Raw genomic sequence first — 25,623 nt, 5'->3', positions numbered from 1 at the left:
CTTCGTTAAATTGTTATATGGTTGGAATTGGAAAATGCTACATGTAGTAACTCTAAAATGTCTTGGATAATTTGATACTTGGCAATTGTTGTGCTCATGTTTAAGCTCTTGCATCATATACTTTGCACCCATTAATGAAGAAATACTTAGAGCTTGCTAATTTGGTTTGCATATTTGGTTTCTCTAGAGTCTAGATAACATCTAGTATTGAGTTTTGAACAACAAGGAAGACGGTATAGAGTCTTATAATGTTTACCATATGTCTTTTATGTGAGTTTTGCTGTACCGTTCATCCTTGTGTTTGTTTCAAATAACCTTGCTAGCCTAAACCTTGTATCGAGAGGGAATACTTCTCATGCATCCCAAATACTTGAGCCAACCACTATGCCATTTGTGTCCACCATACCTACCTACTACATGGTATTTATCCGCCATTCCAAAGTAAATTGCTTGAGTGCTACCTTTAAAATTCCATCATTCACCTTTGCAATATATAGCTCATGGGACAAATAGCTTAAAAACTATTGTGGTATTGAATATGTACTTATGCATTTTATCTCTTATTAAGTTGCTTGTTGTGCGATAACCATGCTTCTGGGGACGCCATCAACTATTCTTTGTTGAATATCATGTGAGTTGCTATGCATGTCCGTCTTGTCTGAAGTAAGAGAGATCTACCACCTTTATGGTTGGAGCATGCATATTGTTAGAGAAGAACATTGGGCCGCTAACTAAAGCCATGAATCATGGTGGAAGTTTCAGCTTTGGACACATATCCTCAATCTCATATGAGAATAATAATTGTTGTCACATGCTTATGCATTAAAGAGGAGTCCATTATCTCGTTGTCCATGTTGTCCCTGTATGGATGTCTAAGTTGAGAATAATCAAAAGCGAGAAATCCAAAATGCGAGCTTTCTCCTTAGACCTTTGTACAGGCGGCATGGAGGTACCCCATTGTGACACTTGGTTAAAACATGTGCATTGCAAAGATCCGGTAGTCCAAGTTAATTAGGACAAGGTGCGGGCACTATTAGTATACTATGCATGAGGCTTGCAACTTGTAAGATATAATGTACATAACTCATATGCTTTATTACTACCGTTGACAAAATTGTTTCATGTTTTCAAAATAAAAGCTCTAGCACAAATATAGCAATCGATGCTTTCCTCTTTGAAGGACCATTCTCTTTACTTTTATGTTGAGTCAGCTCACCTATTTCTCTCCACCTCAAGAAGCAAACACTTGTGTGAACTGTGCATTGATTCCTACATACTTGCATATTGTACTTGTTATATTACTCTATGTTGACAATTATCCATGAGATATACATATTACAAGTTGAAAGCAACCGCTGAAACTTAATCTTCCTTTGTGTTGCTTCAATACCTTTACTTTGATTTATTGCTTTATGAGTTAACTCTTATGCAAGACTTATTAATACTTGTCTTGAAGTACTATTCATGAAAAGTCTTTGCTTTATGATTCACTTGTTTACTCATGTCATTACCATTGTTTTGATCGCTGCATCCACTACATATGTTTACAAATAGTATGATCAAGGTTATGATGGCATATCACTTCAGAAATTATCTTTGTTATCGCTTTTACCTCGCCGGACGAGCAGTAACTAAGCTTGGGGATGCTTGATACGTCTCCGACGTATCGATAATTTCTTATGTTCTATGCCATATTATTGATGATACCTACATGTTTTATGCACACTTTATGTCATATTCGTGCATTTTCTCGGAACTAACCTATTAACAAGATGCCGAAGTGCCGCTCTCGTTTTCTGCTGTTTTTGGTTTCGTAAATCCTAGTAACGAAATATTCTCGAATTGGACGAAACAAAGACCCGTGGGCCTATTTTGCCACTGAACCTTCCGTAAGACCGAAGAGCATACGAAGTGGGGCCACGAGGTGGCCAAACCACATGGCGGCGCGGCCAAGGGGGCCCGCGCCGCCCGTGGTGTGGGCCCCTCGTCGGCCCCCGACTCCCGCCCTTCCGCCTACTTAAAGCCTCCGTCGCGAAACCCCCGAGGCGAAAACCACGATACGGAAAACCTTACCGAGACGCGCCGCCGCCGATCCCATCTCGGGGGATTTCGGAGATCTCCTCCGCACCCTCGCCGGAGAGGGGATTCATCTCCCGGAGGACTCTACACCGCCATGGTCGCCTCCGGAGTGATGAGTGAGTAGTTCACCCCCGGACTATGGGTCCATAGCAGTAGCTAGATGGTTGTCTTCTCCTCATTGTGCTTCATTGTTGGATCTTGTGAGCTGCCTAACATGATCAAGATCATCTATCTGTAATGCTATATGTTGTGTTTGTCGAGATCCGATGGATAGAGAATACCATGTCATGTTAATTATCAAGTTATTACATATGTGTTGTTTATGATCTTGCATGCTCTCCGTTACTAGTAGAGGCTCTGGCCAAGTTTTTGCTTTTAACTCCAAGAGGGAGTATTTATGCTCGATAGTGGGTTCATGCCCGCATTGACACCGGGACAGTGTGACGTAAAGTTCTAAGGTTGTGTTGTGCTCGTTGCCACTAGGGATAAAACATTGGCGCTATGTCCGAGGATGTAGTTGTTGATTACATTACGCACCATACTTAATGCAATTGTCTGTTGCTTTGCAACTTAATACCGGAAGGGGTTCGGACGATAACCCGAAGGTGGACTTTTTAGGCATAGATGCAGTTGGATGGCGGTCTATGTACTTTGTCGTAATGCCCAATTAAATCTCACTATACTTATCATGTCATGTATGTGCATTGTTATGCCCTCTCTATTTGTCAATTGCCCGACCGTAATTTGTTCACCGAGAGTGCATTCAGCACCGCATGAGTAGCACATACCCATGCGATATACCAATATGCAAGTCATACTAACTTAGTTTTAGCTCGGTTTTCTAGTAGAACGTGGAATTCTAGTGTACAAAAGTGGTTTCCGAATTTTGATATGAATATTTTTTATCAAAGTCAACTCACCAACGTATTTTGCATTGACTTTTTGAATATTGAGTTGACTTTGACAAAAAAAGTTCAAATCAAAATTCGGAAACCACTTTTATACACTAGAATTCCACGTTCTACTAGGAAACCGAGCTAAAACAAGTTAATATGGCTTGCATATTGGTATACTGCATGGGTGTGTAGCTACCCATGCGGGTAGCAAGCTTCATCCCTTTGTTCACCCAACATGCTTTTATCTTATGGGAGAGACACCTCTAGTGAACTGTGGACCCCGGTCCATTCTTTTAATACTGAAATACAAATCTGCTGCAATACTTGTTTTTACTATTTTCTCTGCAAACAATCATCTTCCACACAATACGGTTAATCCTTTGTTACAGCTAAGCCGGTGAGATTGATAACCTCACCGTTTCGTTGGGGCAAAGTACTTTGGTTGTGTTGTGCAGGTTCCACGTTGGCGCCGGAATCCCCGGTGTTGCGCCGCACTACATCCCGCCGCCATCAACCTTCAACGTGCTTCTTGGCTCCTCCTGGTTCGATAAACCTTGGTTTCTTTCTGAGGGAAAACTTGCTGCTGTGCGTATCATACCTTCCTCTTGGGGTTGCCCAACGAACGTGTAAAATACACGCCATCACTATTCTTGGCCAGAGAGATGGTGCTAATTTTAATATCATCCACCATGCTTGCCGTGCTCTTAATGAAGCATAAAGAAATTATCCCATGGTAGAAAAGAAACTCTCTGTTGTTGTTTTCTCCTGTGATAAGTTTAGATCTTACATATCCGATGCTTTAGTTAGAGTCCACATGGATCGTGATTGTTTAAAGGAAGTCCTTGAAAGAACTGATGTTAAACCTAGAATGATTTGTTAGATTTTGTTATTGCAATAATTTGAGTTGCAAATTGTTCAAAGAAACGAGGAACCACCAGAAAATGATGTGGACAAATAACTCAAGAAAAATGTGTCAACTATACATATTCCTCTAGGCACAATGAAACATAAAAATAGTTAACCATATTCATTGTGTGATTATCTCATGATTGTAGTGCATCAAGTCGATCATGCACCTACAGAAGAAGAAAACTTCAATGGCTTTATTATGCACCTAGATTTATTATGTCTAAGCTTAACTATGTTTGCTGGTCAATAAAATGTGTTCAATGTCTTTCCAAAAAAAAAAAACTGAATGCAGTCTGTGTCTCGATGATGATCGGCAGTTGACTACTCCTTCAACACATGCCCGAACTTCAGCTTCCGAGGGATCTTCACACATCACTAATGATCGGCATGCCGAGAACACAATGTCCCCTGTGTCATTGTGAAGGATCATACCCGCACCGGTTGTACCATCTTCCGATTTTTTTTTTTGACAGGAAACATAGCTCTATTGATTAACTCACATCAATACAAAAAATACCTCGGATGAACTCCGGAACAGAATAAAAAACACAACTAGAGTTTACATCCAAGCTAGATTTAGCTAACAAATGAGCTGCCTGATTAAAAACACGCTTCACATGCCTGAACGAGATCGACGTGAAGCCTCGCCCGGAAGCCTTGATCTCAGCGACCAACATCCCAACAGAAGATCTATCCATAGTCGACGAATTTAGTCGCTGCACCAGCGAGAGACAGTCAGTCTCGAAGATGACCTTGTCCATTCCCTCGTCTCTTGCTAGCTGAACCGCTCGTCGGAGAGCCACGGCTTCCGCGAGCTCCGGGGATGAGAGCCCCACAACATGTTGACGACAGCCCACCACAAAAGCTCCATGATGATCGCGCAAAATAACTCCAGCTCCTCTACATCCGGCCTCCTTAAAGATGGCCGCGTCCGAGCTAACCAGAACCGTGTCCGGCGGCGGCGGTGTCCATGTTGTTGCTGCTGAAATGGACGCACACCTGTGCTCGGAGACCGGTTTGAACAGATTTTGCTTGATCAGATCAATATACGCTAGGATTTTACGTCCAGTGCGACATGGATCAGGCTTCACGTCCGAGTTACGAGCCTCGTTCCGTGCCTCCCAGATATGCCAAAATCCAACCGTGAGTGTCGTCGCTTGGAGGTCAGATGCTTGGTTGTACCATCTTCCGATTTGAATGAGCCGTCGACTGTCAATTTAACCCAGCCTGAAGGAGGAGGAGACCACGTGGCTCCTTCTTACTGATAACTATCCTGCCCAGTAAAAGGAGCAGCCATCATTGTTGACTTCCCCTTCAAAATGGCCTCGACTGGCTGCTCTTGTATAGTATTTCCCATAACATTCACATAGCTGCATAAGAACCGGCGAGAACTTTGAGTTGTCGGCAGTGGTTTGTCATGGGTAGCCTCATTGCGTGCATGCCACACCCGCCAAGCAACAAGGAGAGTGTTGTCAAGCATTTTTTCCGGAAGTTGATTAATTACCGTGTAGAACCATGCATCTATATTCACTTGCAGAGCTGGATCAGCTGGCAAGGGCCACAGACATTGCGCAGTCCTGGTACTCGCATGCATCGACGCAGTTTATTGGATTCAGTTGCTAGCACATTCGATGCTCATTTCCAAGCAAACACTTTCACCTTCGGAGGCACAGAAGCACGCCAGATTTTGCCCAGCACAGGTTCTCTCCACCTGGTAGATCACTAGAAACAGGGATACAGGGAAATCCCACTGCACCGGCTGAGACTGGAGGACCAATTTGTATGCACTTCTTACTGAAATTACTGAAAAGATACTTGATTTCTCTACTAACACATCCTCGTCTCCACGTCTAGAGGGCTTGATCTTTAGAATGAAATCTGAATGTCCAGCAGTTCAGAGTCACAAATCAAACACTTTCAACTTTCTAATACATGTGATGTGACCATTCATATCCTGGAGGCTTCAAATTTATATACTCCCCACTGACAAATACTTCCATTTTGCTTCCAACATTCATTCACCTGACAGTCTGAGACGCACCTGAACATGTGTACAGGTGGTCACCGAGATTTTAACCGATTGAGTGGAACTACTCCAGACGTAAGATCAAAGTTTGTACTAGCAAAATATTGGTCAGAAAGTTGTGGAGACAGAGATTTAGGCTGCACATACTCAAATTGCACAATTTATATCTTTCTGAAGAAAAAAAAGGAACTGGTGGATGCATGCATGAACAAATCAATCAATATCATAATCATAAGGTAAACTATTACATATATCGACTGTATCCACAAGTGAAAGTAATGCACATGCGTACACATGGTTTACAAGTAGGGATCCAAATCGTCTATTCTTCTCAAACAAAGACCCTAGGAGCGCAAGAATCTAACAAAAGCAGCTGCCAAACCCACGGCGTCACCGACAGTACTCCTGGAACCAAGGCTTCTCGAGGGCCTCTGCTGCAGTAAGCCGCTTCGCCGGGTTGCTCTCCAGGAGCCCGCTGAGCACCTCGAAGCCGGCGGACGACAACCTCCAGAAGGGGAACCGGCGCCGAAGAGGATGCCCAAGTAGCTTCGTCTTCAACCCTGCCAACTTCGACTTGTTTTTTCCGGCCGGTAGCTTCGACTTCCACTCTGCCGCTATCCCCGGGTACCCAGCCCAGTTCTTGATCCCCTTACACTTAGGGTCGACAATGTGAAACACTTTGCTCATGATCTTTTCTTCCGAGTCGTCGGGGCCGAAGGTGGGCATGCCGGTGCCGGAGAGGAGGTCGGCCATTATGCATCCGAGCCCCCACGTATCCGCGCGCTCGTCGTACTCGCACGAGTGCAGGAGTAGCTCCGGTGCGCTGTACGCTGTCGCAATTGTCACCTCCGACTGCTTCGGGCCTTGCTCTTTCCTCCGGGAGATTCCCAAGCCTCCGATCTTGTAGACGATGTCGTCTTCCTTGAGCTCGCTGTCCTGGTTCGCCCCCTTCTTATTCTTGGGCCTCCTCTCCGTCCTATCCTCCGTGCCATCGTCGAGGATGACGTTCTCGGGCCTGATGTCCAGGTGCATGATGCCCGTGCCATGCACGGAGCTAACCCCCTCCAGGAGCTCCTTCATGATCCGGCACACCTCGGCCTCGGAGAACCGACGATGACGGTGCGCACGGCGCTGCATGTAGCCGCATAGGTTGAGGCGGCCGGCGTATTCCATGATGAGGAAGGAGTCGTCCGAATTGACCTTGGGGACGACTTTATCCAGCAGCTTCACCACCGAGGGGATGTCGGCGCACGTCCTCAGACACCTGCACTCCCGCCAGACCTCTTGAAGGCCGGAAAAGATCAAGTCGTCGCCGGCGTCGATCCCGGTCCCGCTGAGCCGCTTCACGGCGACGATCCGATTTTCCTTGGTGTCCCACGCCTTGAACACCTCGCCGTTCATGCCCGCGCCAAGCCTCTCCAGCGGCTCGTAGCGCGCCATGTAGGCTGGCCAGACAGCCGGATTCCGGTGGCCGCCGCCGCTCCTACTCGTGGAAGCCGCCATCGTAGATTCGTAGTACAAGCGCCTGATTTTGTTCGCGCTGGTTCAATCGCCGCGGAAGATACAAGCGCAACCAGTTGAGCTTTCAATAAACGCAACTAGTTTAGTGCCCCTTATGTAGGCGCCCGGAAAACGTAGATCGCAGGCCTAGCTACCTGGCCTGGACTCCAACTTCTGCCTCGACTCGGAGTCAAAAACCGATCAGATTCGTAACCCACAATGTTGTATTGTGATCCAAATTCATATACGGTACGGATCGTTGGCACCGCCTATATATACATCTTGTAAGCCGCCGGCTAGGGTTCATCAGATTATAAGATAACCCACGGCGTTTGTAAACACCTCCCGATATAGTGAAGTTTCTTGCGCATTGCGCCGTGGTTTTCCCCTTCTGTGTTAGAAGGGGTTTTCCACGTTAAATCTTGTGTCCCCTGCGTGTGTTCTTGTTTCGTTATTCGTTATTTGCTTGTCGCTTTTATAACACACAAACTATTCATGTGTACACGACCCGATCGAAATTCTGGACTGCACGCGTGCGTGGAGTGCAGCTCGTATTCCGAGCCTAAACTCGATCACGAGCCAAGGTCCGGAAACTATTCATGATTTTGTATGTCAGGAAATTCATGAAATATCGTTACACTAACAATTATATGCAAACTTGCAAAGTCACATTCAAAATAATCACCCAAAATCTTCAAAGAGCCGTTGCGGAGGAAGTACGTCCCCAACGTCGCTCGCTCGGCCACACATCTATGGGAGGCTAGTGGCAGGAGCGCAAGTCTTGATGGGATGGTGATGGCAAGCACAGTTGGCCGGGGAGGTGTGGCCGGTGGTGCTCCTGACCGGAGCATGGAATGGGGCGAGGTTGATTTGGCACAGGGGAAGATGAGTCGAGCGGGCTGGACTATTCTTTTTCTGGCGATAGTAAGCACTTGGGACGGGAAGTGGGCACACCGACACCCGCTAGACATGTTCTTTTCTTTCTTTAACTTAGAGAGGTTGATACTGACTTCCATTACACTGGTGCAATCACTACATAAAGGTCCTTTAAAAAGTAGAAAATTACAAGACATACATTAGAATGAGCACAAAGGACCCTAAACTAGATAAGGAAAACACAATTAGATCCTTTTACACTAGAGGACTTCGTAGACGGGCCTTCTTCTCCGGCTCCATGTTTTTTTAGACTCAAGGCTCCACGAGCCCGACTTTAAATTAATAAAGTCCACAACGCCACAGTTTACAAAATGCTGAAAAACAACATACAAGCGACGAAGAACAAGCACTAAAAAAAAGAAAAAGACATTGAAGCGAAGCTTGATCTACGACGCTATTGTCCCGCACTGCGATCTGACTGAAGAGGAAGCGAGGTTCTGGAAGCACGCCACGGAGGACTCGTACCATCATCGAACACATAGGAAAAGCACAATACCAGTCGCTCCACCTCCGAAGAAAAACACTCTATTTTCTCGCCCCGGATCGGGGGGGGGGGGCGCACCCTGTCAAGAGGGGGATCTGCTCACCCTGAGCACGCCTGGGCAAAGATATGAGATTGGGAAGACGCTGAACACCGCCTCACCGCGTCGCTACCGGAGACCACCACCGCCACCATAGCACCCATCACCACGCCGCGACCCAAACTGCCAGAAAAGAGCACACCGAAGCTGCGGGAAAGAAAGTGCCAGTGCCCATGGTTGGCACCCCAGCTCAACCACCGGAACACTGCGGCTACCGGAGAGGGGACCCTTCCCCTCTCACTCACCAAGGCAGAGAGCACCGGGGAGAGCAGAACTCCACGCCAGCACCAGCCCTGCAACACAGAAGATGCCCGCTCCCAGCAGCCAAACCACCATCGAAGACACGACCACTGGCCATCCCAAGGCGGCGCCTTCAGGAAGGGGACGACGCCGGAGCGCCGCCGCCGCCCAAGCCAAGGCTTTTGGGTTTTCACCCGAGATAGGCTAGATAGGGAGGGGATAGAGTACCTCGAAATCGCCTTCAGGAAGGAGATCGGCGCCAATAGCGTCGACAACTTCGTGGCCGCCCCGTCAGCCAAGAGTTTCCCCTGGTCCAGCGCTCCACCTCCATCTGGAACAACCCACCAGTGCAAGTCCAGGGTTGGGCAGGGTCGAGCTTGACGCAGAAAGGCCACACCTCCAGATCCGGCGCGGTAGACCACCGGGGCGATCTCCCCACCGCGTCCCTTCCACCGGCGCCTCGCCACCCGCGTAGCCAAGGCGCACGGCAACCAACATCAGCAGACGGAGCCCGCCGGCAGGCCCACACCGCCCTCACCCAACACGAGGCCGCCGCCTCAAAACCCAGAGCCCCACCGAGGCCACCACCGTAGTACACCTCCCGAACCTTCGGCCAGGCCAGAGACCTGCCGACGGAGCAGAGGGCGCCCCGGAACGGTGACGTCAACCAAAGCAGTCCCGGCGTGAGATCCTCCAGCTGGCGAACGCGCGGGGAGGCGGGCACCCAGATCCCCGCCGCCCCCTTAACCGGCGTCGCGGGCTTAGGGTTTCGCCCTCTCAGTCGCCTGGAGGGGCGACCCGAGAGAGCAAAACGATTCGGTCCTAGATGCACTCCAACTCTGTCTCTCCGGCTCCATGTACCAAACCACTTAATCCAAAAATGAAGATGAGCGTTGCCTTATGTCCTTCACATAGCCTCCCAATGGAGGTTGAGCATCAAACGAAGCTGGCGACATGGAACCGCCCTTCAGCCATATGAGTCGGCGATCAATATAGGACCTTCCAGATTGAACAGCTTTGATCTTCCAGTATACCAGACTCCCAACACCATCTAGATCCACCTTTAGCTATAATCTTCCCCACCATCACTGTGCCGAACAGGAGAAGAAGAATAACCTCGATGCCAAATCGACTCTAGATAACACATCACAGTTAGGTCTTATTTTAGATAGAGTTCATAAAAGCTTACCCCTCCACCTCCGGCTCCAACCCTTGGAGCACCGAAACAAGAAGGAACACCACCAGGAAGGACTTAATTTGACCCGAAGGGGTCTGATGCGTCTCTCCAGGAATGAAGGCGAACACCCATACATGACCAATTAGTCCACATGCATAGCAGATGACTCCAAGTTTATCATATTTTACTGCATAAATATATCGTTTTCCCCCTCGACAACTGAGACAGCCCTTGTCAGAGGCTTACAGACATCATGACGATTGATGAATACGATCTCGGATAAATCACCCTTGAAAGTACCAGCATGGATCATCTCCAAACACACAATTTCTCCACATGCTCTCTGTATTAGCGGTATGACAGCCTCTTCCTTCATATATCCCTCTGGAATCTTGTGTATTAGAACCCATATATATTGACATGAAGTTAAGTGCCACTGAATCAGATTCTAGCAAACTATCATATGGTGCGATGATAATTAAGATCCCACTCTCTGAATAACAATGTGCCACTTTCCACGACTTTCTCCTAGTCGTCTAAACAAAAGTATTTGACTTCAAATCTTGTTATCACCCACGACACAAACTGAGATCTCGCGTACCAGGTTCCACGCGTTGTGCATTTGCTGCAATAGGGCTTGATGACTAAATTTTTTTGTTTATAAAAACTTGAGCTACAACCATCATACGAGCACCTTCTGCCAGAGCTGCATCATCATCCTCAATCGCGAAATCATCGAAATCCTCTTCATCAAGTGCAAGCTGATCAAACATGGAGCCAACCCCCTCCTTCCTAGACTCCTCACTCACCGCCTTTCTGTCATGATCCACATGACATGGATCCTGATCATCGTTCCTTCTCCCCTCCTCACTGCCGATCTTGCTAGAACCGGTGCTCGTTGTGGATCTGCATCCAACATGACCACGTCCAACAAAAACCTCAAAATACCCTAACCTCCGCGACGAGAACACTCCAGCAAACTTGGGGTTCACCACCTCTGTGGAGCAAACTTTAACCCATGAAAATAACAACGTCCAATAAAAAGAGCAAAACCATTTCGTTTTCAGTGTTGTTATTGACTAAAAGTTAGAATGTAGATTATTTCAGAACAAATTTTGGAGCTAGAATGTAGACTATTTTAGAATAGAGGGAGCACAATATAATGAAGATTTTGTTACTTTTTTAGTTTTTTTTATCAAAGGTCGTCATAAAATATATGTGCGTTTTATTCATTAAAACAGAGGTAGTAGTTGAAAACTTGAAACTAAAATTAAATGAATGGAGGTGCTCTGCCGAATGCCAAATTGCCAATGCATTGAGGTACCAAAAAAGCAAGGTTTACAACTCTTTTGAAAACACCCCCGAGACATGACTGGTCTACCCGTGGCTCACACACAACAGAGATTCACGATAGCTACACAACTGCTGGAATGTATGCCATTTGGCATTTGTGTCTGCTACATGTTTATTTCGTCAGAATGCATCCCTGTGATGTGAGGATCAGTTGGAGTCGTCGTGGGTGGGCATCCAGTATCTATTTGTGAGCCACACGGAGTCGGCAACGACCTTGGCGCCGTCGTGGTTACGGTGCCACTCGTAGTAGGCGTGCGTCCGGTTCTTGATCTCCAGAGTCGCGTGCCCGAAGCTCGCTTCCCTGAACGCCGAGTACCTCGGCTGCGGCTTCGTGAAGCTGCATTGTAACATCCTGATCAGTAACAAAACAGATCGAGCACCCTATATATTTACTCAGAGTTTGATCAGCTCTGGAACGATTGATTGAACGTACTTGTTGGCGATGCCTTCGATGTTGCCTCCGTCACCGATGTTGATGTACATGGGCGCGTCCAGATTACGCACCGGCGTGGCCTTGCCGTTGATGATGTCGTAGGCGACGTTGGAGAAGCGGCGGCTGCGCTCGTAGGAGTGGACGTGTCCGGCGAGGACGAGGTCTACCTTGGCGTCGACGAGCCACCGCTCGAACTGCACCCGCATGCTCTCGCCCTCCATGTAGTGGTACCCGTTGCTGTTGTACCAGGGCGAGTGCATGAGCACGACGAGCCATGGCGTGACCTTCCTGTCCACGCGCCGCAGCTCCGCGTCCAGCCACGTCCACTGCGGCGTGTACTGGCCGTAGGCGGAGTAGGAGGAGAGCACGATGACGTGCACGGAAGCAATCTTGACGGAGTACCAGAGGGGCTCCGTGCTCCCGGAGGCGCGGAACGGGGTCGGGTAGCGGTGGGTGAAGGGCTTGAAGGGCGTCGCCTCGCCGATCTCCGGCGCGTAGTCCAGCTCGTGGTTGCCGGCGGTCCACAGCCACGGCTGGTAAGCCACGCTGCGCTCAACGAAGCGCGCCCAGCTGTCCCACCGGTTGTTGTCGTGGAGCGGGTAGGCGTCGGCGTAGGAGAGGTCGCCCACGAAGAGCACCGCCGAGCCGCCGTTGGCATCGTAGTGCGACAGCGTGCTGTTCGAGTCGAACGTCTGCCCAAGATCACCTGATTGTTTGTCCCACACAACACAACAAAAAAAACAGAGCTTGGATAGTTACATTACTCCTCAAGAAAGAGCCTGGTTAGGGAAATTCCCACAAAACAATTTTTAAAATGTTGACAAAATTTTGATTTTTTGCCTGTTTATCTCGACATTCTAAGTGGTAATGTGAAGTTTAGCCAAAAAACGATATTTTTTATGGCTTATGTAAAAGGATTAGAAAACGTGTCTTGAGAAAAGTCTTAATTTAGGAACAAATCTTTCTTTTTTACAAAGACTGCCAAAAAGGTTACTTTTTTTTTAGATCAAAAGGTTACATTCTTGAAACAACTTTGTGAGCACGTACGGTAAGGTGTGGAGCCACAAGTGGGACACTTTTTAAAAGTATTTTAATATTTTAAAATATTATGTTTAAAATGCATCTTAAATAAAGTGAGCATACATACACCGAGAGTAAAAATGTCACGTCAGTTAATTAATTTATTTTTGGCATGTGATAGAATATCCAGGCTGGTTGTTCCTCAAAAATTAATGTCCAGCTAACTTGACAGCTATGAATCAAAATTGTTCTTTAAATTGAATTCTTTTCTTGGTTGTTTGTTTGTCCCACGCAACACAAACAAAAAACCGGAGCTTGGTTAATTACATTACTCCTCAGAAAAGAGCCTAGTTAACAGAAATTCCATTTTAATCATATATGCTATTTTTATCCACAAAACAATATTTAAAATGTTGACAAAATTTAGAATTTTTGGTTGCCCGTTCATCTTGACTTTCTAATGTGAAGTTTAGCTAACATCTGGAAAAAAAAAGTTTAGCCAAGAAAAATATATTTTTTTGTGGCTTACATACAAGGATAAAAAAAAGTGTCTCGTGAAAAGTCTTATTTTAGCACCAATTCTTTCTTTTTTACAAAAGCTGCAAAAAAGTTGATTTTTATTGAAACGAATTTGTGAGCACGGAGGGTATGGTGTAATGTACGTCGAACACTTTGTAAAATATTTTAAGATTTTCAAACACTCTTTTCAGTTCAAAATAATTACCAAAAGTGGATGTATCTAGATATTTTTCAGTGTATAGATACATCTATTTTCGGGCAACTATTTTAAACCAGAGGAAGTATTATGTTTAAAATGCATTTTTTTAATAAAAGGAGCATATACACCGAGAGTAAAAATACCACGTCAATTAATTAATTTATTTTCGGCATGTAATAAAATATCCAGGTTGATTGTTCCTCAAAAATAAATGTCCAGCTAACTCGACAGCTATCAATCAGATTCTTCTCTGAATTGAATTATTTCTTACCTTATTCATATTGGACAGCTATAGCACTGGTTACAGGAGTAAACAGGAGCAATGTGTACCCTGCGGTGGTCAACATGGGAATCCTGTCCTGATAGATACTCATGGGCAAGGAAGTGGACGTGTCAGCAACTTTCACGACGTCGCCGGCTGAACAACGCATGGGCAAATATTGGTGGACATACATTGGATGCTAGCTACGACAACAGTGGCGATGCTGCCCTGTTGGTCTTTCCCATCCTGTCCTAGATCGTAGATCGTACCGAAACTTTGTTTCTGCTCTGTTGTAGTATACTGTAGTTCTAACTGACTTAGGTATGTAATTGTTTACAAAGTTGTTCTGACTATTGATTCAGTGAAGCAGTACTTGAAGAGCGAACGGAGTGATGAAGATAGCATACCGATGAGTCCGAACTTGAAGGGCACATCAGGGCCTGGCTTTGGCGGCGTGGTGAAGGAGAAGGTCCTCACCGTGTGGCCGAACCCCATCGCATACCAGTACTTGACACCGTGCTGCATGTGTCCAAATCCACAAGCTCACACAAATCAGTGGAAGTTTTCAGACCCGTTTCTTGTCTGTTGCTCTTAATACCAGTTAATTACCTTGAGGCCGGTGAGCGTGCAGTGGTGGATGAATCCGGAGGTGTAGTTGTAGTAGTCGTAGCGCGTCTGCGTGGCCTGCGCCGACATCTCCATCTTCTTCGGTGAGCGGCCGTAGGCGACGGTGTTGCTGCCCGGCTCGCTCGCCGTCACCCACGACACCGTCATCGCCGTGCCCGTCTGGTCCCCCAGCGTGATGTGCACCTGCATGCGGAAACAGATGAGGAACTTGGCGGCTGCAGCCTACTGAATGAAGATGAAGACGGCAGAGAGAGAGAGACGACGACGGGGAGGGGACCTGCTGGGGAGCATTGTAGCCGTGCGGCAAGCGGAAGACGTCGGCGTCGAGCGGCATGTCCGCCGTCGCCTCCGGCTTCCGCCGGTACCCGCTCGTTACCCCGGCGGTCGCGCCGGCCGCCGTGGCTAGGAGGAGGATAGCGGCGAGCGGGAGGAGGACCAGAAGCCGACGAGCACCACCCATGCCGGCCGTCACGCGCTTGCGACCACTCTGCTCCATGCACTGCTCTGCTCTGGTTTTCTTCTCACGACACAGGTCAAGAAGCAGAGATCTGAAAATGGAGTCGAGCGAAAGGCGTCTGGGTCTCTGGGTTATTTAAGGACAGTCAGGATCTTCCTCGGCACACTCTCTAAACCAGGAAAAATCACAGGCCGATGAATGTAATCCGCGCACGGGAAGTTGACTCCGGGCCTGGTTTTTTGTTTGGGCGTGCATGTGTGCGTTGGGAAAAGGAATATCGCGTCCCGTGCCACCGTCGATCTCACTGGGCCGCCGCGTCGCCGTCGGGTGTTCTGACCGCCGTCGCCTCCCTCGTGCATTAATTCGTACGTGTGGACGACCCGGAGGCGATCAGCCATCCGATTGGAATGAAGCGGCCGATCGCGACGACAAGAGATTCCCATGATCGCGCCAGTTGAAGATGGATAGGTTCCGCTTCAGCTTGAGTCAGTGTCATCTTTGCTATGCAAGCATCCTTCTATATACCCAAAACAAGTGCATGCAATGCACTTCAAAAAGAAAAATTGCAAGCATTGTTGCTGTTGTCGAGGGAAAGTGCAATCTAGTACTTCTCATTTCCAAATTAATTAGCTCAGTTTTTATTTTAATATAAGCAAACCTATACATTAAAACATCTGTAGATACATACATATCTAAATCAAATTTACCAAACCTATGTCAACCAATTTGAAACGGAGGTGCAAGTATTGGACAAGACCAAGTACAGAAAGATGAGATTCTCAAGCTGTGGCGACTAGCAAAAGACTTGGCTTTGTCATCTTTCGATCTACTAATAGTACTACTAGCTAGTATTCGGCGGACTGTGATTTGAGACCGGCCATGCATGTATCATGCGTGCACTAGCTACTGGACGGCCACCGGCAGCATCTTCTAGTACTGGCTAGCTAGCCTGCTTCTTGACACTCAGCTTACTTTTTTTTTTTTTCCGAGAGTCGCGTTAAAGGCGTACCATATTTGTATCGAATACAGAAAACACTACTGGCTAGTCCGAAAACAACCAACACTGACACAGCAACACAGCAAGAAAAACTTGTCCTAGGCTAGGCAACAGAGCCGTGTCTCAACCAACGCTGGACAAATCCAAAGAACACAACGTCAAGAGGGACTCTCCTTGTCGACGCACCATTTAAAGAAGATAGACGGCAGGACTTGGTCGGTCCCGAGAAAGCATCGTCGTGGACTCGCCGGCTATGGCGTGCATAGCACCCCTAAAACAGCCCTGGACAACGGCGAGCGCCAGAGGAGCGCAACATGGGACCTCCAAGCCGTGTCTCCAAACGTGATACTTTCAACAGAGAAGTGACGTCGAAGGCGCCACTATCACACCGATCCAACTTTAAATCTAGGCTTTCACCAGGAGACAACTACCAATACCAAGTGAGAGCGAGGAAGATGTCGACGCACCAGCAGGTGTCGTCGCCGCGGTCCAACAAAACTATTTCTTGTCTTTTACAACGCAATGTATCTCTTTTTCTACTCTTGTGTTTCATATTAGTTATCGTTGATCTATGTACGTAGACATGTTAGATACATCTAAATCAGCGACAACAAATATGATACGGTGGGAGTATATTATTTTACATTTTTAAATTAGTATATATGGCAGCCTTTCCCTCCGTTACAACTATGGAGGGTCACATCATAGATCAGTGCTCCTCCGTATTTTCCTTCCTTAGATCCGCCAAAAGACATATCCAATCCATGTATACCCGTCCCCTGTCAGAAAAGAAAAGAGGTCACGTGACCATGTAACTTGCGACACTATTTTGTCTGGATTTATGTATTCAGACCCAGCCGTGTGTGTGTGTGGTTTAACCTTATATACCATCTCACGGTGCAAGAGAGGATCGGATGAACGTCGTACACGAAAAGGTTGTATGCACGGCAGTTTCGTTTCTACAGCTAACAGTGGGCTTGGCCGGTAAGAAAACGTGTCCACGTGATGCATGCATTAAAAAAGATACATCTTTTTTTTGACGAAACACAGTATAGACGTAGACCCTCACACATATGTACATACACTCACTCCTATGAACACACACGTACATCCTACCCCTATGAGCACCTCCGAGAGACTAGATCCAAGAAACTGATCCGGCAGGTCTTGAGATTGACGAAGTCACCACGGGAGTCTCGTTATCGACGGGAACGTTGCCTCCCACTGAAGAATATTCCACCTTTTAATGAGACACCAAAGTGTTAAATCCGGAATTTAAATACTGATGGGCTAGGGGTGTCACTGCCCTCCTAACCATCCAACCATAGGTTAATGTTCAATTTATATCACATCTACACTCCCGTCGGCGTGCCACGTCACCCCAGAAAATGGGCTCGGCCAGTCAGAAAACGTGTTAATTCGTTTGGAGTGGGTTTAGTGTTTTCTGAGACAACCGACGAAAAATATGGCAGGTTTTGGGTTCCAAAACATAAAGCCATACCAAACATAACATTTAACCTGAAATATGGTGGTTTTATGCTAAGAACTAGATCTAAAGGTATGAAGGTTCGGTTCAGACCCATTATTTCTCATGCTACAAATTAGGGAGTTTTTACGGTACCCCTGTACAAACTAAATCTAGCCATTAGTTCAGAAGGATAGTTTAGACATTTTGTCATTGTAATTAAGGGTATCATACACGATCTAATTCGCTGATTGCAACTGATCGTGCGGACACACCACCGTGGCTGCCTTCTGAACTCCTCCTTACCCATGGTCCATGAAGCCACGCCGCTGCCTCCTCCACGTTCACTGTCACCATATCCCGGACGGCTGCACCCTCTGGTGTTTGCATATCCCTAATCTTCAGCAGCTCAGCTGAGCCGCCTCTCGTGTAGATCGGACGAGCAAATCTCATCGAATAAGAATATTCAGTTTCCACAAAATCACAAGCCTGCTCTTGTTTTGTTTCTATAGCCTGGTTCATGCTTACATGATCAGATCAATTCATGTACTATTGGATCTAAAACTCTGTTTCATGAAGCTATCTGCATAAAGTAATTTTGATGTTCCGTGTGAACGCAGGTGAAATTGACTGGAAACCCAAACCCAAACTTATCTTTTTTTCTTGAGATTGATCTATTATTATCGGAGTAGTGAAAAAGAAAAGAGAAAATAAGAAGGAATAGATGGGATTACCGTTTTGCCCATCTGGTGGAGGTACTCCGCCAGTTTTGGAGTTAGTAGTACTCTGGGCTGATAATGAGTACTGGAGCACATGAGCCCTTAGATCGCTTAAAATGAACGGCTGCTGGTAGTTTCGGGTACTGTAAAAGTCCTCACAAATTATCCAAGTGACTATGCCAATCTCTACGCCAGATGTTCAAAGTTTCAAACATGATGCTCTCGATGGCCTATGCGGTATCTATCACGGCTTCCACATGATGGATGCATGCATCTTAAAAGAAGTACTATGTACTGCCTGAACATCCCTAGTTGAGCCATGTTTCTTTTTGAAAACCCTGTATATATTCTGTATCTTGTATCTTTCACTTCAACTTGAACGCAAGGTACGGGCACGTAATCTATTGTCTTTTCAAGAACACGCACAAGCTGCGCGTGTCTTCATCCATTAAGATAGAAAGGAGTTTTAGATATACAAGAACGAGCCCAGGTCACACATCGACCTGTCTCTCCACCCCACAGAGCACACACACCTACGTTACACCTCGCGCTCTCCCACTACGAGCTAAACCACCCCCCAGCCCGGCCTGCTTCCATCGCTCGAACTCCGCCTCAATCCGTCTGCAAAGCTCCATCGGTAATACAGCAACTCTGTCGAACGTCCTGGCATTGCGTTCCAACCACAGCTCCCTGGCGACCAAGACAACTAGCGCGTTCACTTCTTTCCGGCCAGAGGCTGGGGTACCCTCCTGCAATCTTCTCCACCAATTCGGGATCTCCTCGTGCGCCGTCGGGGTGTAGCGATGTAATCGCCTGGCCAACAGCAGATGGTACCACACCTCCCTCGCATACGAACAGCGGATCGTCAAATGCTCAATTGTCTCCGGCTCTTGGCAGCAAAGGGGGCAAAACGGCGAGTGCTGCAGACCCCTCCGTGCAAGCCTGTCCGAAGTCCACAAACGATCTCTTAGCACCAGCCAGAGGTGCATCTTATGCTTCAACGGTGCTCTCGCAGCCCATAACTGTTTGGCACCCGCCATAGCTGTTCTCCCCATGAAGAAGAGTTCATAGGCCGACTTGGCAGTATAGACACCGGACGCAGTTCCTCTCCAAGCCAAAACGTCATGGCTATCCGGCTGCAGAATGACTTGCTGGAGACGTTCCCAGACTTGGAAATATTCCACCAAAGCGGCCACCGATGGCGTTCCACGAAAAGCCGTAGCCCAGCAATTATTGTGCAGGGCCATGGCCACCGACTCTTCTCTCCGCCCAGGTTTAAGGAGCTTGAATAGCGTTGGCGCGAGCTGCTCAAAACTTCCCCCATCTAACCACCTGTCCTGCCAAAATTTGATACGATGGCCATCTCCTAGCGTGCAGTGTAGCCCAGCGGTAAACAGCTCCTCCGCCTCATGTGGTAACGAGAAACGCAGCCCTTTCCAAGGTTTATCCTCCTCCGCACGCTCGTGCCATCTCCACCGCGTCCGCAACGCAAGGTTGAGCAGCCGCAAGTTCTTTATGCCCAGACCTCCAAGGAGCTTCGGAGCGCAGACCGAGTCCCAGGCCACCACACATTGACCCCTTCTTGCCTCCATCGCCGCAGACCAAAAGAATCCCCTCAACAGCTTGTTGACGCAGCTGAAGAACCAGGGCGGTAGGTCCAAGGACATCATATGATACACCGGCGTTGCCACCAGTGTCGAGTTCACCAGGACGAGTCTCCCGCTACGCTCCAACATCGACGCCTTCCAAGTCGGGAAGTGTCCGACAATCTTGTCCATCAGCGGCTGGAGAACAGCTTTTGATAGTCTCGTCAGGGATAAGGGGAGCCCCAGGTACGTCACAGTGAAAGCCTTGATAGGGCATTGGATGATCGCTGTGATCGGCTGCAGGTCCAGCCCCTCACAACGGATCGGCGACGCCGAGCTCTTCTGCAGATTGCAGCGCAGGCCCGAGGCCTCCCCAAACGTGTTAACCAGGTGCAGCGCAGCTGTGGCCTCATCCACTGTCGGTCGAATTAGCATGACAACATCGTCAGCGTAAAGAGACAGCCTGTGCCTGATGCCACTGCCCTCTAGCGAAGCAAACAGGCCCTCCTCCTCGGCAAGTTTAATCACCGCGTTCAGAACGTCCATGACCACAATGAACAGCGAAGGGGAGAGGGGGTCGCCTTGCCGCAGCCCTCTTGCGTGCCAGAATTTCGTCCCTGCGCCACCATTGATCAACACCCTCGTGCTTGCAGTAGAGAGAAGAGTGATCAGCCGGGCAATCCAGCGAGGCCCAAAACCCCGGTGCTGCAGGATCTGTATCAGGAACGGCTAGGACACCGAATCGAAAGCTTTTGCCATATCAAATTTCAGCATGAGAGCGGGAATCCGTCTTCTATGCAGGCTGTGGATGGACTGCTGCACCATGAAGAAGTTGTCTTGAATCGATCTTCCCCGAACAAACGCGCTCTGATTCTGATCCACTAACCTGGGCAGCACCCCTGACAATCGGATAGCCATGGCCTTCGTGACGATCTTGGCCACACTATGGACCAAACTGACCGGCCTGTAGTCGCCAACACAAATTGCCCCATCCTTCTTAGGTAGCAGCGTGATGAAGGCGTCGTTGAGTCGCGCAAAGCCTCTACCATCTGCCGAATCGAAACAGGCCACCGCCCTCATCACCGTAATCTATTGTCGTGTGGCTACCGCTAGATCTATGATGAGGAAATTCCCCTGCTTCTTTCGGGGAGAAATTTCCCACGGTCTCCGTTTCAAACGGAAAAGGATGGATTGGTTGCGTGCCGGTGTGTAGATATTTATCCGTTTTCTTTAGTTGACAAGGATGACAGGAACACTGCACACTGCTTAGAGATATTTCCACATCGAAATGCTTTCTGCTGGATGGATAGATTGTGTGCACGAGCGTGCTTCATTTTTGCATCCCACTTGCTACCTACTAGATTTATACCTGGTTATGTCTCTAAGGGCATCTCCAACCGCGCGACCCAAACCGCGCCCGTGCGTCCGTTTGGGCGGCCGACTAGAACGCGGCCGCAGCGCGGGACGCACCGCAAGCGGACGGCCGCGGCGTCGCGAGCCGACGCAAACCCGGCCCAAATCTGGGCTAGGTTTGCGTGGCCGCGGATGGCACGCGCCGTCCGCTCGCGTCCGCCCGCCGGTCGCCTCGTCTCCTTTGGGCCCACATCGTCGTGACCGGGGAGACTATTAAATGGGGACCGGAGGGGATCCGGCCCTCCGACTCCGGTCCCCACTCCACTCCCCGAGCAAAAACCGCCGCCATGGCCCCGCGAAGCGACGGTTCGCTCCCGGAGCGAACGACGACGAGGCCGGCCAGCGAGTCGGCGTCGGCCGCCGCGGCTCGCGGGCCGGAGGGAACCGCGGCGGCCTCCACACCGGAGAGGCCGCCCGCGGCGGTGCGCGCATTGCCGCAACCGCCACCTCTCCTCATCGAGCCCAAGACGGAGTCCTCGGAGGAGGACCCGGACCTCCGCGCCGCCCGATCATCTCGGCGGCGGAGGAGGGAGGCGAAATGGCCGCGAGCTCCATGCGGCCATTCGCACCTCCGAAACTGGAGGAGGCGACGCGGCGGGAGGTGGAGAGGCGGAGGGCGGTAGCTCTACGCCCGAGGCCCTCCGGGCGCGACGGGAGGAGGAGGAGGCGGCGCGCGGCGGGGAGGAGGCCGAGGCGCCGCGCCGACGGGGACCGCCGCCGGAGCGAGCGGCGGGCGCCGGGAGGCCGGGCGCCGCGCCCGGCGGGACGGACAGCCGGCGCCTCAGTGGGAGGAGGCGCTGCTCCGTGCGCGGCACGGCGCCGGGTGGCTCCGACCCCCACTCGCCGTGGGAGGAGGCCCCGTGGTCTCCGTGGCCGGAGTCCCCGCGCGCTCCAGCCTACGACGGCGCGTCGCCGCCGGGGTGGACGACGACGATCGTCGCGCGACGACGCCCACGGGGGCTAGGCGGCGCACCGCGGCCACCGCGCGCCGACCAAACCCTAATAGAGGGTTTTTAGTATAGGTTTAAATTTAAAAGCCCATATAGGGGCTTCTTTTGTTAGTTATTTGCCCAAAATAGGGCTATGTATAAATTTGCCCAAAATAGGGCATATGTTTTAATCAAATTTCGTTTAAATTTGTTTTTTTCCTTTTATTTTCGTGTTTCCGGATTATGCGATGCGTCCGCGCGTTGGGCGCAGCGCGCGACCCAAACGGACACGCGGACGCGGGCCGCTGTCCGCGTGTCCGGCCAGCGACCCAAACGGCCCAAAACGGACGGCCCAGCGCGTCCGTTTGGGTCGCGCGGTTGGAGATGCCCTAAGAGCATCTCTAGTGACCCCACGATTTCAGCTACCAAAAGTAACCCGTTTGTTTGCATCAGACCGCGGAAATGGAAATGGTCGCGAGGCCATGATGACCGTTTAAGTCTGGGGTTGCCCTAGCGGCCCAACGTATTTTGTACACCTAGGCTGGCTATGTTTTATGCATTTCACAAATAGATTAATTCTAGCCAAATGCACCGCAAATGGATCAATTCTAGCCATATTTAAGCCATTTAAACCGCAGCACTTGTGGCATAAATTATGTCTAATGTAGTCCATTACACAGTGGTCATAGTAGAGTATGCAATTAAGTTACAAAAGGAGCACAAGGGGGTCATGATTAGCAAGGGTGGAAGAAGGTCATAATGCTCACGATGTAGACAAGGGCGATCAGGTGTCCCGTTGACGGATCTCGGCTCGCTTTTTCTCGAACCATGAGCGTTGATCGTCATCCATATTGCTCAAGTCGGCGAGCATGATCATGGTGTCCTTCGTCTGAAACTTAGCCTCCGTGCCAAACCTTTGTACCTCTATAGCCTCTTTGGTGAGGTTGATGCAGATGGTAGCAATGGTCTCCTTCTCTAGCCGCTTCCTCTCATTTCGTTTGGCCATGGAGTCTTGATAGTCGAGGCATCGCCTTTCATTGCCTCGCTCAATGCAAGGGCTGAAGCTTCACGAGCGAGAGCGGCCTTGGTGGATTTTTGGCACCTGGAACGAGATGGAAGCGCATTCTAGCCAAGGGCATTGTCTTCGCCATCAACGAGGACCGTAGATGTGCCGTTCTTGAGGGCTTCATTATAGGTCGCATAGCCTAGCTTACACTTGGGAGTCTCCTTCAGCATGTTCCAACAATGGACCATGTGGAAGCCTTGGTCCATTTTGCCTTGAAATACTCCAAGGCCCGAGGCACCTAAAATGCGTGTTGGCGTTCGCCTGCATTTGACAGGCTAGCATGGAGGCCACCCTCGCCGCATGTTCGGTCGCATGCTAGGTTTGCTTTAGCTTGAATATGGTGTGGGGATCCCGTGTCGCTTGGCGGCCTGGATGAACTTATCTTCTGGCGTCGGCAGCTTCTTCGGCACCTTCACCTTCTTATCTTGGCCGGTGGAGGAGGCGCGCTTTGAGGCCTCCATGGGAGCGGTCTCGTAAAAGAAAAAGAAAGATTATGTGCATGAGCTGATTGGTAGCAAGGTTTTCTTTTCTCATTATCTAAAAAATACCGGTGGACACCGGCATAACCGCTTGCCGGTCCAAATACTGACCGAGATTTTTCAAAAAAGATTAAAAAAATTCCAGAATTTATCGAAATTCATCTTCATAATTTTTGGTAAATACCGTAAGAGGTCGTTTGGAAGCCAGGTTTTCATTTCATTTGTAGCATTTTGAAATGAATACATGTATTCATTTCATTTACATTGTAATTCCAGAAATGGACACTTGTTTGGTTGCCACAGGAATTGTAAATGACAATAGAATTCAATATTGAAGTTATTTGGTTGCCACAGGAATTGTGAATGACAGTTTCACTCGAATTGTGATTACACATGGCATCATTTTGCTGGATTTCTTAAATGAAATGATGGCCCAATTCTGTGGCAACCAAACAGCCCACCTATAGAATTTTAAAATGAATTTCAGGATTCCAGGCTCAAATAATTTCTTATAGCGGTAGGTACCGAAAAAACCGATTACCGGCCGAATTTCGAAAATCTCGGCCTAGAAAAAAACAGCCTGATTGGTACACAGTGGGTACATACGTACTTCTCTCATAATTAATTTCTCCATTTTTTGAGATGATTTCTCCATTTCTTATGGAAGATTGAGCCGTTACAAGTTTCGTGTTTTTTTGTTTTGAGCGAGCAGGCTCCCTACGTCTTTGAACTTGGTCCGAGCCTGCCAGTAGTTTCCATGTTGGGTTCAATTCTTGCATATGGACCTCGTCACTCGTCAGCTAGAGCAGCAGGCCCAATTACAGTTGCTGACCCAGTAGTCGCTGTCACAACACCCGGGCCGGCAAGCGAGAGCCGGTTGCTTCTTGCGGCTGCGCGCCGCCCCCCGCGTGCAGAACCTTCTAGTGTTCTCTGGGCCCGGACCAATCCCTCCGCAGCCGCAGGCCCAACAGCCCCGGCGGTCACGCGTGACGCAAACCCAACGCGCACAGTCCAAGTCCAATACCACCTCTCTACTCCACGCGCAAACCCCCCATTCGCAATCCCCACCTCTATATAAACTGCCTCGTCCATCCGTCCCCAAACGCTCCTCCGTCCTCCCGCCGCCGCCGCTGCCGCCGCCTGCCTATCGCCGCCGTCGCCATGGGGAGAAGTAAGCACACGCTTCCCCTCTCTCTCTCTCTCTCTCGCCCATGTTGATCTGCTCGTAGCCCTTGTTCAAGTTTACCCCGCAGTACTTCTCCCCCGAATAGCCTAGCGAACGCAGGCCGTACCCTAATTGTTCACCGCCGCCGCCAGCACTAACCCCGGCCACCGCGCCGCCGCCCTCCTCCGGCGGTAGGAACGGGACCCCCCGCACGAATTTGCCAAGCCCTCTGGCCCGACCCGCGATCTGAGACCTCCGGATGGGGAAGGTGTCTCCATGGCTGCCCGCCTACTCCTCCGGTCTGCTGTTCCTCGATAAGTGGGCAGTGCTCAATTAGTTATGTCTGGTGTCGGTGCTCCATTTATTACAATTCTGATTTGCAATGCATTTAGTCAAGGATACGCAGATTGCTTTGTGTTATCACCAAGTTTTGCACCGTTTGTATGTGATTTGATAGATGGATCATATGTGTTTATACATCACCTACTTTTGATGGAGACGAAACATGACACCATTCAATTTATCTGAATTTTAAACAACTAGCATCGACATGCTATTTCTATTGTAATATCACTTTATGATGTTTGCAA

The 25,623-nt window shown here is 49.0% G+C and overlaps 3 protein-coding genes across 3 annotated transcripts in view; 1 reads left to right on the top strand and 2 right to left on the bottom strand.

The window, feature by feature from the left end:
- Positions 1-6,300: 6,300 nt before the first annotated feature.
- LOC124708493 (putative cyclin-dependent kinase F-2) lies at positions 6,301-7,350 on the bottom strand. The gene has a single exon (XM_047240178.1). The coding sequence runs from the start codon at positions 7,348-7,350 to the stop codon at positions 6,301-6,303; it is 1,050 nt and encodes a 349-aa protein (XP_047096134.1).
- A 4,291-nt stretch (positions 7,351-11,641) lies between these two features.
- On the bottom strand, positions 11,642-15,492 carry LOC124647479 (purple acid phosphatase 2-like). The gene is made up of 5 exons (XM_047187418.1): positions 15,035-15,492; positions 14,740-14,940; positions 14,538-14,649; positions 12,131-12,836; positions 11,642-12,034 (listed from the first exon to the last, which is right to left on the bottom strand). Exons 1-5 carry the CDS (start codon positions 15,251-15,253, stop codon positions 11,845-11,847), a joined length of 1,428 nt encoding a protein of 475 aa, XP_047043374.1. The 5' UTR covers positions 15,254-15,492; the 3' UTR covers positions 11,642-11,844.
- A 9,447-nt stretch (positions 15,493-24,939) lies between these two features.
- Positions 24,940-25,623, top strand: part of LOC124647467 (60S ribosomal protein L10-2) — a 2,750-nt gene continuing 2,066 nt past the window's right edge. Inside the window, exon 1 of the mRNA XM_047187410.1 lies at positions 24,940-25,039. Within this exon, the coding sequence (XP_047043366.1) occupies positions 25,030-25,039 (10 nt within the window). The 5' untranslated portion in view covers positions 24,940-25,029. The remainder of the gene's footprint in view (positions 25,040-25,623) is intronic.

Source organism: Lolium rigidum, chromosome 4, assembly GCF_022539505.1.
Source record: "Lolium rigidum isolate FL_2022 chromosome 4, APGP_CSIRO_Lrig_0.1, whole genome shotgun sequence".
NCBI classification, from domain to species: domain Eukaryota; kingdom Viridiplantae; phylum Streptophyta; class Magnoliopsida; order Poales; family Poaceae; genus Lolium; species Lolium rigidum.
The sequence above is the reverse complement of the archived record's forward strand: the minus strand, read 5'-3'. Positions and strand labels throughout refer to the sequence as shown.